The 13,069-nt window shown below is 44.7% G+C and overlaps 1 protein-coding gene across 1 annotated transcript in view; it reads right to left on the bottom strand.

Annotated features, from left to right (window-relative positions):
- Positions 1-1,056: 1,056 nt before the first annotated feature.
- LOC141952853 (KAT8 regulatory NSL complex subunit 1-like) overlaps positions 1,057-13,069 on the bottom strand; it is a 32,918-nt gene continuing 20,905 nt past the window's right edge. The window contains exons 6-13 of the mRNA XM_074890804.1: positions 11,516-11,681; positions 10,246-10,410; positions 8,334-8,506; positions 6,178-6,299; positions 5,871-5,925; positions 5,226-5,338; positions 4,066-4,285; positions 1,057-3,289 (exon numbers count right to left, since the gene is read on the bottom strand). Coding sequence (XP_074746905.1) covers positions 3,065-3,289; positions 4,066-4,285; positions 5,226-5,338; positions 5,871-5,925; positions 6,178-6,299; positions 8,334-8,506; positions 10,246-10,410; positions 11,516-11,681 — 1,239 coding nt within the window. The 3' untranslated portion in view covers positions 1,057-3,064. The remainder of the gene's footprint in view (positions 3,290-4,065; positions 4,286-5,225; positions 5,339-5,870; positions 5,926-6,177; positions 6,300-8,333; positions 8,507-10,245; positions 10,411-11,515; positions 11,682-13,069) is intronic.

Raw genomic sequence — 13,069 nt, forward strand, 5'->3', positions numbered from 1 at the left:
AGCAGAAATTAAATGAGCAAACACCTTCCAGGCTTCAGACTTTGTTCTATCGGTGCCAGTGAAACCATCCCCAAGCAGCATTGTTCCTACAGCAACTAAAGCTCTACACAGAAGAGAAGGAATGACATCTAATAAGTCATGTTTTGGGAAAAAAAAGTGGAAGACACAGAAAGGAAGCCTCAGCTTTCAAAGTCTGAAGAATGTCATCTCTCCCCTACACAGCAAGTATGAAAATGACAAGATAACACACGTGAAAAGAAGGCGGAAAGTGCTAAGCATGGAGGTAGCACAGTTGTAACCTCAGCTAGAAAGTGCAGCTCTTCCAAAACGCTCTTGATTGTGTATTTATGTGAAACAAAACCAAAAATACCATGATCAGGAGCAATTCTTCAGGTGGGTTATGGGGAAATCCCTCAATCTGAGCCCCTTGAATGGCAGCTCGGTGTGGGACAGGTTCCTAACGTGGCCTGCAGGAAGTGTTCGTGCAGCTCCAAGTGCATCAGCTGCAGCACAGGAGCAGAAATTCTTGACATCACGTCCCTCACATCTCCCAAACCCGCTGAGGAGGCGTAAAAAAGAAGGAAGAGGGGGAAGGATTGAAGAGAGGAGGCAGGCAGGAGTAGGAGGTCAGACCTCAGTGAACACTCACACACTGATGTTTTGTAAGATCCCAGAAGACATTAAAATGGAGGCAGATGCTGATTTTCACGATTGCGGGGACCGAGGAAAGTGTATTTCAGGTACATCAAAGGTGATGATCTTGGTCTGTCTCCCTTGTAACCAGTGTTCTGCTGTTAGGGCTCTTAGGTAGCACGGAATCTGATTGATCTGGACCTTGGAAGGGACAAATATTAAATCAAAGATTTCATCTGCTGGGAACTGCGAGACATTTGCTGTGCCATGTGAGAACCGCGAGGATTCAAGGAGATGGGGAGTGCTACTCCGACCCTACACCCAGCCAACTCACAAGGCTGCACAGGCTCCGGCAGTGCTCGTTATGGCTTCAAAAATGAAGTGGTTTAAAATATATTGAACAAATCCACGCCAAGTCTTCACTGCTGGGCACGTTCAGAAGTTTTACTTATCTTTTCATACTCACATCTAGTCCAATGGAATGAGTCATTACAAAGCAATTTTCCAAAAATTTGCCTTTTTAAAGACATGTAGCTCTGACCGAGTTCTACTAATGCTCTATTTGTGAATCCAACCATTCAAAATACAAAAATTCAAATAATTGCAGGCAAGAAAATCTGTATATAAATACAAAATACAACAAATTTTAGTGAAGGAACTTGGGTACAGTTCCATGATTTGCTCTTACATTCAACTCCAGAAAAGAAAGAATGATGAAATTGGGGGCTTCTCCAAATTCTGTATTTTTCAAACCAAACCAAAGAAGCAGCAGCAAAGTCTAGAATCAGAGAATCATCTCGGTTGGAAAAGACCTTGAAGATCATCTAAGTCCAACCATGAACCTCACACCAACTGTTCTCAAGTTCTTGGTCCACACAGCTGGTAACAGAAACCTGCACCCAGGTGTGGTCGTGCTCCACTTAACGCTGCAGCTTTTTGGTTTCTTTTTGAACTCGCCACAATTTCACTCCATCTGTACACGTTTTGGTAGCAGCTAGATGAATTACTGCTGGCTGCCACTCTGCAGTTACCTGTTTGTAGGTAACGCTTGGGCATTTCACTGCCACTTTATCAACCATTATCAAAAAGCCAAAAAGCTCTTCATCAAAATTACAATCCCCATATAAAAACATCCCTGGCCTTACTATAGGCTGCAAGTGTTCCCCCTGCCCCCGAACACTTCAGCCCAGAAATAAATACTTGCACGAAAGGACACTTCTGGAGATACAGGAAGTAATAAAAACCACCAAACATCTAGAAATCTAAATTTCAGTGACCATTTTGAAAGGCAAAGTGAATATATTCCATAATGAACAGGTAATATTTTTTCCTCTTTCATTCTTTCTTCAAGATGATTATTTTAGTGAGAAATTTTAGGCAAGCTGAAACATGTATTTAACAAATTCAAGTTATTCTTAACAGCAGCATTAGTTTTGATACATTCTGGTGGGACATTTACCAGGTTGATCGGGTTTGAAGCTCACTCCCTGAAAACAGCTCTGTGTCCAGCTCACCTTGAACCAGCCGGCAGCCAGAGGCCCCTTTCACAGAGTGCCCCTTTTTCTCAGCTGTATGGCTTTTCAGTGGCTCTTGCCAAAATCCCTGAGACAATGTCTTCACTCCAGGGAGAGAAGGCAATTGAGAAAAGATACAAAGAGTCAGAGAATTGTAACACACCAATTTTGTTACAGCAAGGATACCACAAGACAACTGTGTGTTACAAAAAGGGCCTGCAGCTTCTGTGAAGGAAGCAGATACAAATCTTGAGTTGTGCAGGGCGAGGGAAACCCAATTTTCATGTACTTAAAGAAGAATTTTTAAAAGCTGCATTTTAGAGTACAGACCATGCAGCCTTCTCCTTCCTTCTTCCTCACCAGGTCTTTGGTTCGTATCGAATTCACAACAAGAGGTCCTCAGACCTTTGTGGCATTTGGAAATTGATCTGGGAGCGAGCAAACACCACCCTGAAACCTGCTTCTAGCCACAAAAGGACCCAACAGCCACCTGGGAGGTTGTAAAGAGAGACTGAGCAGCACGTTTTCTTTCTACTGTTGGAATTCCTGTTACTCAAATCTCCCATCCTTTATGTATTACCCAGCACTACTCTGTCTGTAGCAGCACCTAACCTTCCTGTGACAAGGCAGCTGAGCCTTGTTTTGCAGACCTGACCAGAAATTGGCCTTTCTAAAAAGCACTTTTCCTTGGAGGTCCAGCACCATAGCTCCATCGGGTGCCTAAACCCCTCCTCATCCAGAAATCCCCTCATCTGCTGCTGAAACCAGGTGTGACAGGCAGCGGTGCCCCACGGCACCGGTCCAGCGGACAGCCTTCTGACACCGCAGCCCACGCAGCTAACACTTCAAGCACACCCCAGGTTGGGCTGATCATCGCTGGCAAGCTTTCCTGGGTCACAGTGCCAGACTGAACTCCTCTATGCTTTTATTGCCGTCTGTTTACAGGTGCGATCCGAAAACTGCGTCCCCGTGAAGGTGGGTATGACACTGTCTCCAGAGGAAGGCCTGATGCCTGGCTTATTGCTAGAGACCCAGGGCTGAACGCCAGCCTGGTCACAGCCATCTGCAGTTGAGTGCTGGAGAAGACCCTGGTAGGCAGAATCTGAAAGTGGAAACGTGCGAGGCTCCCAAGGCTGTACATTCTGTGGAGTGAAAAAGGAGAGAAGGGAGAAGTTGCTGAAATTAAAAGCCCAGAATTAAGTACTTCAAGAGTTCTACAATACCATCTCCTCCCTCTCCACACCAATCTGCTGAATGACAAGCAGATTCAGTTTAGAAAGCGAGCTCTAAGTTTGCCAGGGTGCTAAAGCAAAGCCAAGTTTTAAGAGCAGTGAGCACTGGGCACTATTCCCAACGCTTCCAGGATCACCAGTTCAACCTTCCATTGGTATCAAGACGACTGTCTTGCCACCTCTGCCGACACTCCTTGTTTTTCATAGTCTCTTTATCTGAAAAGGCAAATGCTGTGCACTTGAGCCCAAACCACAGACAGATCTGGTATGAAGTGTAACACTGTGCTTGTTAAGGCTTTACAAGACCAGCCATAAGGACAAGAGGAAGTTCAATTCTGGTAGTTTCAGAATTTAATCCTTACCAAAGTTAAGCCCTTCTGCCAAAGAAGTATCCCACGATGGGGGCAACTGCCTGAAACTATTCACTGTCATGTAGGTGACTCTCTCCCACCCACTAGCAGTAATCTCAAATTCTGGGTCAATATTGTTCTAGAACGACAAACTATGACATAGAGAAGAACCACTTATCCCACTCTGAATCCTTCAGCCAGCCCAAGTCTCAGCAAACGCACAAGCTGACCTATCTGTTGAGCAGTGGGAAGCTCATGCAGCTTTCAGGAAGTTATATACCCATAAAACTGTTTCAGAAAAGAACACAGCTGCCATTTGTTACAGCATAACCTCACCTGTATTGCTGCATCTGGCATTTCCAGGGAAGATTCACTGCAAGACAGCAGCATTCTGGTCTGACCATGGACAGAGAGGGCTTGCAAACTGTTGCAAGTCTCAGAGCCGTGCAAGCCAGTCGAAGAGTGCACACACAGACCATTAAGGCAATTAAATACAGTAACTGGAGATGCTGGCTGAGGCTGCCCGGCCCATCGGCTGTCTGCTTTGTTGGAGGACCTAAAGCAAAGTAGCATTTGGAGCACAGTCAGTTATGTACAACAAGAAACCTGAATAAAAAGATCACTGTACAGTGAAAAATGTAAGCTTTATCCCCTCTGTACAGTGAGGTGAGATCATATTGCCCAATTAGTGCTTTAACTGAAGAGCCCTTTCACTCCTATCTCTTCAAAGAGCATCTCATGGCTTCTTGGGCAATCACCATCCATTTCACTCATCCTGAGCATGAAGAGAACAATTAAGCATTAAGAGAGAGTAAAACCTTCTGAAAATAAGTAAGACAAAACTGAAAACCACACCAGCTGCTACTAGAGACAAAACTGCCATGGCTGAAACTACCTGGAGGTACTCCAACATTCTTCCCTGGTGTGACTACAGCATTCTGGCCTTTTTCCAGAGGTATGGATTACTAACAATATGACTTGTCAGTCCTTCTCCCGACTCTACTGCTCAGCTTGTGAAAACATCAGAAAATTGCAGCTCTGATAAGAGGCAGGGATCTCAAAAATACAAAACTCTCAAAACAAAGAAAGCAGAGACGCCTACTACCACCCCACTGAAGGAAAGGCAGAGGAGAATTCAACTTTTACCCACACAAACAGAACACATGTACCTCTGGACACAGACCAGATTATTCTCTGTCCAGGCAACAGTAAAAAGGTACGGAGATACAGCAAATGAGCTGAAAACAATCTCTGCAGCAATAAGCTCTGTGAAATTTAAGTAAGCCGGAGGAAAAATGCTTGAAGTATGAAGTACTACGGTTAACACAAAGCTCTCAACACAAGAGCCTGAGATTAGTATGAAGCTAATTTTTAACAGGACTGTGACATGCTGCGTTACCATTCTGCTGATGGAACTTCTTGAATCAGGATCAGGACAATTCAAAATTAAGAACAAATAAAGCCACCTCCCTCTGTGAGTAGTAGTATGACAGTACCTGCCTCCTCGCTTGTGGGAAGAAGCTGCTGCCCAGCAATCCCAGCGGGCTCGTTCAAGATCTTCATATTTCGAGTGATGACTGGAGTACACCTCATCAGAAGTATCCTCCAACTAGTAAGAGAAGTTTTTGTCTGAATACTTCAAACACAAAATCTTGCCTGCAGGCCAAGCCTACTGTTCTAAAAATCCAGGTAAGCAATATCCAACCCATTCAAAGTGTCTGGGAACCGGCACACGCACTTCCTATCCCTACCTCATTTTCACACTTTTCATTATGTACTGAATTGGGAACTTGTTCGTCAGCCCGAATTGTCAGGAAAAGATGCAGGTTGTTGTGTGCACAATATAAATAGCTGCCAGGGGCATGAAATCACACACAGAAGGGTTCATTCTGCCTGCAGCTAGCAGCAGTGACCCACAGCTGACACACCACCGCAAGCCTTGTCTCTGCTGCCCTTTGACCGGCCTCAGATGCAACTGCATCAGCCAGAACCGAACAGCATTTTGCACAGCGACTTCGCTTACTGGGCTGAGAGAATTTAGTAACTGGTAAAGACTGACTCCAGAGCTACTTATGTGCCATTTGGACGTTCTCAGAATGGCTGCAGACGTTTGAGACAAATTGACAACGCTGCTTTCTTACCTCAGACTCCGCTTGATTGAAAGGCTCCAGTGCCTCAAGCTCTACTATCCTCCAGCTGCAAGGGGCAACACAAGCTAGAGATCACTTCCAGGAAAAACACGTTTGGTACTAACATTTAAATCCAGGCAATACTAATACCTTTTTATTTGGTTTTTTTTTTTAATTAAATACTGTCTTTTTTTATCCATTAGGAATAATTTTCTTATGACATTTCATTAAGAAGAACAGCTCCCATTCTGTCCAACTAAAGCCATTTCCTCCTGTCACCCCCAGGAGAGAGGAGGAGTAAAGCCTGGTTTGTAGATACCTTGGTACTGAGATCTCTTTGTACCGAGGCTTCTCCACCCGAGTGGCGGCTGCCATTGACTTTGGGATCACAATGTTGTCGATGTCATAGGAGTATTCCGCTTTTCTTCTTTTTGAGGACTGCTACAACAGAGAATGAAGAGAAAACTCCATGCAGAAAATTAATGTTGGCACAAAAGCATATTTGAATATACCATGGAATGCAACATGCAAGTGCAGTGGGGTCTTTCCACTGTCACTGTTGTTCAAGGAGATTTTGGTGATGTCATACAACCTCTAAGGTTTGGTTTATTCCTATAGGAAGCAGGGTAATACTTACCTACCTCAGTGGGCAGGATTTCACTTATAACTTTGTATATGTTTGTGTCACCCATGTAGCAAAAAAACAATTTAAACAGGCAAAGGCAGCAAAAGTTCTTTTGTTCCTTTCTCAAACATCCTTTTGTTTTTAGGTAGAGAGGCTGATCACAAATTGAAGTTCTCAGTGGCCACAAGGTTAGCTATGGTTTATTACTGATGTAATATTCTTTAAAAACCTTAATAGACACGGGACTACTCAGAAGCATCCTTAAGAATCTGATTAGGAAGCAGAGACTGTACCTGAAAGAGAAGCTTACAAAAGCAGCAGACAACTCTGAGTTGGTTTGTTAAATCTGCTGTGCATCAGAGAGGGAGAAGAGCCCTTGCAAAGAAAGCGTTAACAACGTGGGAGCCATAAAGCCTGGGAGCTGATCCAAGTGAGATGGGTGTAACGAGGGGCCCACTACCCCTTCTACAGGAGTCACAGAACCATTTAGTCCAGTGAAGATCCCCAAGTACGGTGTTGTTCTCCTGAAGTACAGAACAGTCAAACCTAGAGGAAGCTACTTAAAAAATCACAGAATCATTAAAGACCCGTGGAAGAGACCCTTAAGATAGAGTCCAACCATTAACCCAACACTGCCAAGTCCACCACTAAACCGTGTCCCTCAGCACCACACCTACATGTCCTTTAAACACCTCCAGGGATGGGGACACCCCCCCTGCCCTGGGCAGCCTGTTCCAGTGCTGGACAACCCTTTCAATGAAAAAATTTTTCCTAATATCCAGTCTAAACCTCCCCCGGCACAACTTGAGGCCGTTTCCTCTTGTCCTATCGCTTGTTACTTGGGAGACTGACCCCCACCTTGCTACAACCTCCTTTCAGGTAGTTGTAGAGAGCCGTAACGTCTCCCCTCAGCCTCCTCCACTCCAGACTGGTGTGTTATCCCCCAGTTCCCTCAGCCGCTCCTCACAGGACTTGTGCTCCAGACCCTGCACCAGCTTCGCTGCTCTTCTCTGGACACACTCCAGCACCTCAACATCTTCCCTGTAGTGAGGGGCCCAAAACCAAACACAGTAATCGAGGGGTGGCCTCACCAGTGCCAAGCACAGAGGTAACATCCCTTCCCTGTCCCTGCTGGCCACGCTAGTGCTGATACAAGCCAGGATGCCATTCTCCTCCTTGGCCACCTGGGCACACTGCTGGCTCATATTCAGCCAGCTGTTGACCAACCTCTCCAGGTCCTTTTCACCAGCAGCTTTCCAGACACTGCCCTAAGGTCTGTTCCTGTCAATTAGGCCTAACAATTACCTATAAGCAAAAAGAGGAAGGGAATAGCAAGTCCGAGCCCCCATCCTTCCAGGTCTCCTTTGCTCAGCATACTTGGAGAACCAGGAGTTACTCAGTGCTTTTCTAGAGAGGTAGTTATTGCTGGAGGCATTTTTTTAATCCTCCTCTACCTGTAGAAAAGCAAGGAAATGTTAAAGATCATGTCTTGGCTGATGTTCCTGCTTCATATAGGGAAGTCCATAGCAATTAAATCTCCACTATTTGTAGCCAAATAAAGCTGTAACATTATGTTTATATAACTATTTGCTTACAAAAAAAAAAAAGGAATCAGTAGAATATTGTCAGTACTAAACTTGAAACCCACCAACCTGGCTGGGAAGCAGCGCCTGAGGAAAAATGAAGCAAGTAGCTGTAACACCAACATCCAAACTGTATTTCCCATCAGCAGCAATGACCCATCTGAATTTGCCACAGGTCTGCAGCCCCTGGGCAATGCCTGTTAAGAGGGGCATCCCCCAGCTCCTCTCTAACCAGATTCATTTGCCCCAGCTTTTGTTTCAACTCACCACTGCGGAGCTGCCAGTGAAGGGGATGTGGCTGGCAGAAGGGGCTGGAGGAGTCTCTGGGTACAAAGACAGTGGGTGGTGCAAGGAACCATATTTATGTGCCTGAGGACTGGAAACAGGGAAGCTGCAACGGGATGTTCCTTCAAGCTGCCCTCTCCCTTCGAACAGTGACCCTGTTGTTAAAATGTGAACAGAAAACCAAGGTGAAGTCAGGCTGACTTGAGACCGGTGATACCCCGTAAGGTCACCAAACCCACCCCAGGGAACACAACAGAACAAACACCAGCATTAGAGAACAAATGTAAACCAGAAGCCTCAAGTGAAGTGTCAGTGTTCTGCAGCACTCAAGATGCTAGCCCAAAAACATTACTTTTGGTGGGTGTTTCCACAATAAAGCCGAAGGTGAAGTAGAAGTTACAGCCATCAAGAATTGCACTTCTCGGTCCAAAACACAGCCACACAGAAAAAAAGCTTCCTTCACTGTCCAACTGGTCAAGCTGGTCCTATTTCTAACAATCTCTCCAATGACAAACCACACTGATTTTAAGACAGATGTACTCTTCTCCCTAAAGTTCTACATAACAGCAGCTTGGTAGGCTTTTTCTACATCAATTAACTTTTTATTTTTCCCATTTGTGACCGGCTTATTCCAATGCCAAATACCCCAAATGAAGCAATCTTCCAAACCTATTGTGCCAAACTACTCCACTACCCAAATCCTTCCTAAAGATCTATCTCTGTGAGGCTCTTAGAGTTAAAAATACATGAAAATCATCCAGCATTGCTGCACCATCCATTAGAACACGCTCTTCACAGCGGGTGTCTACGCCACCACCACCTCCCCATAAATAATAGTTTTTGTGTGGTCTTGTGGCTAAATATTTGAAAAAAAGGAAGGAGGTATAAAAAGATAAATCAATTAAAAGTCAAACACCTGCTGACCAGTTGACAGAATCTGTACTGGTGTGTTATTCAAGCATCCTTGAGTAGGTTCCTCACATTTATTCAACACTAAGCACCTGCTTGTTCTACCCTCGTTACCTTCCAATAATCAGCTCAGATGTATCCCCGGAACACTCCTCTTTAAAACCAACACTTGTCCCCATTCAAAGCTAAGTAACCTCAGCCCAGACTGACTAAACATCATTAAATCAAGCTGTAGCTCAGATCACTAGGGCCAAACACACAACCTGAGGCTGGTGACACTTTCAGCATGGAAGTTGTTGTCCCATAAGAATGTCGAGAATATGGCCAGCCTGCAGTCTGCACATTATGTTACTTCCCAAAAATGATTTGGCACAAAAACATGCCTTTTAAAGAAAGCCAAACGGAACACTGATCCTAGTTCACTTAAAAACTAGGATGTGTTTTAGCTGGGTTTCCCTTTTCCTGTCTTGAAACTGGCCTGAGTCTTCTGTCACTCTCTTTAACCTGCTGTAGACCATTTAAAATCATCAGCTCTGATGGGCTGATGAAAAAAAATTAGGTCTTCCACAACAGCAAAAGCAGCGTGCAACTGGAACAGCAATTGCTATCACAGCAGAAAAAAGATGCCAGATTTTTGCCAGGCAAATACCAATCTACTCTGATTTCAAATAAAGGTTCATAAAAGCTTCGGTTTGGGTTGCTTGCTTTCTTGAAAGAAATATAGAGAACGGCAAGGTTTATTTTTAGTAACTCGGCTGAGGCCAGTATTTCTGCGTCCCTCCAAGGGGGTCAGAATTTCTGTAGTTCGCAAGTTGCTGGACTCAGTCACTGAGACATTACTATAGGACAGAGTTCAAATTATCTTCCACTGGAAGACAGGGAGCTACTTCCTCCACTCTACCTTGACTGGTTCCCCTCAGGTACTGGTTAAAAGCCCACATTTAATTTTTTAACTTGATCTCAAACTCCATTTTGCTTAGCTTACGGGAGGCAAGCAGGAGTGAAGAGTGTAGCTTTGGGAACACGCTGGTAGTTGGATCTTCTTTCTTTCCAAAATGGGACATCTCCAGAGTCTTGAGCTCACGGCTCAGTAGTCTATGCAATCCGTCTTCTCTTAATAAGGTCTCAAAGTGCAAGTGGAGAGGGTTGCCTGAAAGTAGGAAACCCAAGTTATTTTGGTAAGTGTAAGGCTTCCTCTTTCCTTGTTAGCAATTAAAATCTGAGGACTGGTAAATCAATGAAGTGACACAGCCAACTAAAGCAAGCGTGTAGATGGCAGGCTCTCTCGCCCCAGGCGTGCTGTGAGAGTGGACAGGACGAGCACAACCCCAGAAAGAGCAGCCCCTGTCCTGGCCCTCTGCCAGCTGCAAGCCCACAGCCAGAACCCAACACCTCGCCCTTGAGCTTCCTCACCCTTAAACTAACCTCAGTCATACCCACTACATAGTACTTGGCATTTGTTTGCATCATTATTTAATGAGCAGAGGTGAGCTTATACTTTTGTTTATGATAAAAATATTTTTGGAGAGACGCTCTCATAGTTGTACAGTAGAAAAAGTATTTTCCTCACTGTCTCTTAACCTACTCAAAAACTCCTTTGTGCACTTTCTTGCTCTTCCATAGTTAAAGGCACTAGCAGTGCTGCAGCCGCTATCATCCTTCAGTTATTTAAACAGAAACTAAATATTGGGATTCTACAGAGCATAGTTCATAAAGCAACCATGGAGCACATCTAGAAGGCCACAGGTGTTTAAATAATGAGTGCTTGGCCTCAAACAGTGATTTCACCCTCAAAATTAGTGCTAGAGGTCTACCAAACAACTGTCACACAGCCTGTAAAATCAGCGTTAGATTCCAAGTCTTTCAAGTCATTCTCCAGGGCAGGGGTTTAAAAGGAACTTACAATAGTTCTTCTACAAGCTTCCAGAATTAGAATGTTCCTTGCAGAAGACATAGAGCTGATCCTAAAGAAGTGATCTAAGCTTAAACTAGAGGTGGCAACTGCCACAGAGGCAGGCCAAGAGGCAACGTGGTTTCCTAGGCTCAGAATCTCCACGTCTGCACCCTTGGACTGAAGATGTGTGTCTGGTTACTATGCAGAAGATCACTGGACATTTTTCGTTCTCCTCTAGAAACACACTTACAACTCCGTCAGCGCATTGTTAACCTCCTTGCACATGAGGAGGAAGAGCAAAGAGGGCAGTGGCCCAGTAAGGGACCCTCTTTCATGTTATAACAACGTGGGATCTACTCACCATGAGATAAAGAGAGAATGGGGTGGAAGCCAGAGTCCAGGAGGGCTATGCGCTCTTCTAGGGACATGGTGTCGGGGTCTATTGTCTGGACAGAGGCTTTGCAGCTGCACAGGATGCAAGAGTTGGGCCATTCACAGCTGCACTTCACCGTGAGAGGTTTCAGCGGCTAGCAGAAGAAAGGAGATCAAACATTTAAAAATGGAAATGTGCTTCAGATGTAAGTAAAATTGAAGTTCAGATCCACTATCTCCAGTCCGCTTTCTATAGGTATACTAGTTTCCGTTCACTGAAAAAAGCAAAGCCAGGCAAGTTTTGAAAGACTGAAAAGCATCTCTGGTATCATCCTTCCCCAGCATGAACTGGGGAAAAACAACTCATCCCAAAACCCCAAACCATAACCAAGCAGATTTGCAGGGTGAAAAATCAAATCAAGAGCCAGGGTCAGTGTTAAAAGAGCGTGCAAGAGTACTACCACAGGCTGCTTCTCCTCCTGACCATGGATGAACCACCTCATCAAAATACTTCAGTGTATTACGGGACACATGTTGTGCGATTCTTTACTAATATTTCCAAGCCAACAGAGCTGCTCCCCTGCGACTCCAGTGAAGCCATAACACTTTATCACTTCCTTTTTAAAACTTCAAACACCTCTGTGCCTTTTCCTATCCTGTTCTTCCTCATCTTCCTCAAAGACTTTTTGTAGCTCTGATGCTTCCAAAAAACTTGATGAAAACTCCTGTTCGGTGAACAATCCACCACCAGCAGTGTCCATCATTCTGACCAATACTGTCTTATTTTCCACTTTTCCTCACTTGCCTGTCTGGAGCATAAGCTGCAACCACAACAGCCCTGATGTCTTTGTTCCACCATTTTTCCCCACGCTGTGGCTAAGACACACCCGACGTTCCTTCCTCATCAATGTTTCAGGTTCCGCAGTATCAGTCAAACCAGAAGAGGGAGCATTAGTAATGCTTTACCTATAGCCTAAGCAGACTGAATTAAATCATGCTGGCTTTGCACTCTGGCGAAACAAAAGATCAGAGTGGGAAAAGTAACACAACTTTTCATCTTTTTGTCTTGAATCTGCAGCTTTTTAAATACCTGTTACTTGTAAATCAACATGTGAGGAAGAGGCTACAAACAGGCAAAGAAGGTACAAGCAGCGTAACAAACTGCCGCTTGTCAGCTGATGGATGTTACCACACATGTTCTTCATCAGAATTAATATATTAAACATCTTTAATCATCAGGTAGCTCACAGCTAGGTGTCCAAGGAGTGCTCATGTCATCAGGCGTGGTCGCTCAGCCTTCAAACACCCACAACCTAGTTACACTCAATCACACACCAGTTTGCCAAGTTTTAACCAAGGTTAAGTATTTCGGGGTGGTGGGGTGTATTTTTGGGTGGCTGGTGGGTTGTGTGTTGTGGTTTGGGGTGGTTTATTTTTCCCTGGACAATTCCAAGGTAATCAACTCCAAAAAGTAAGTGGCAGAATGTTGCTGCCCACACTAAAGGCTGAGGTACGCTCTGGTCATCGTTACTCAAAAAAAACC

This window comes from Strix uralensis, chromosome 1 (assembly GCF_047716275.1).
Source record: "Strix uralensis isolate ZFMK-TIS-50842 chromosome 1, bStrUra1, whole genome shotgun sequence".
In the NCBI taxonomy this organism is placed as follows: domain Eukaryota; kingdom Metazoa; phylum Chordata; class Aves; order Strigiformes; family Strigidae; genus Strix; species Strix uralensis.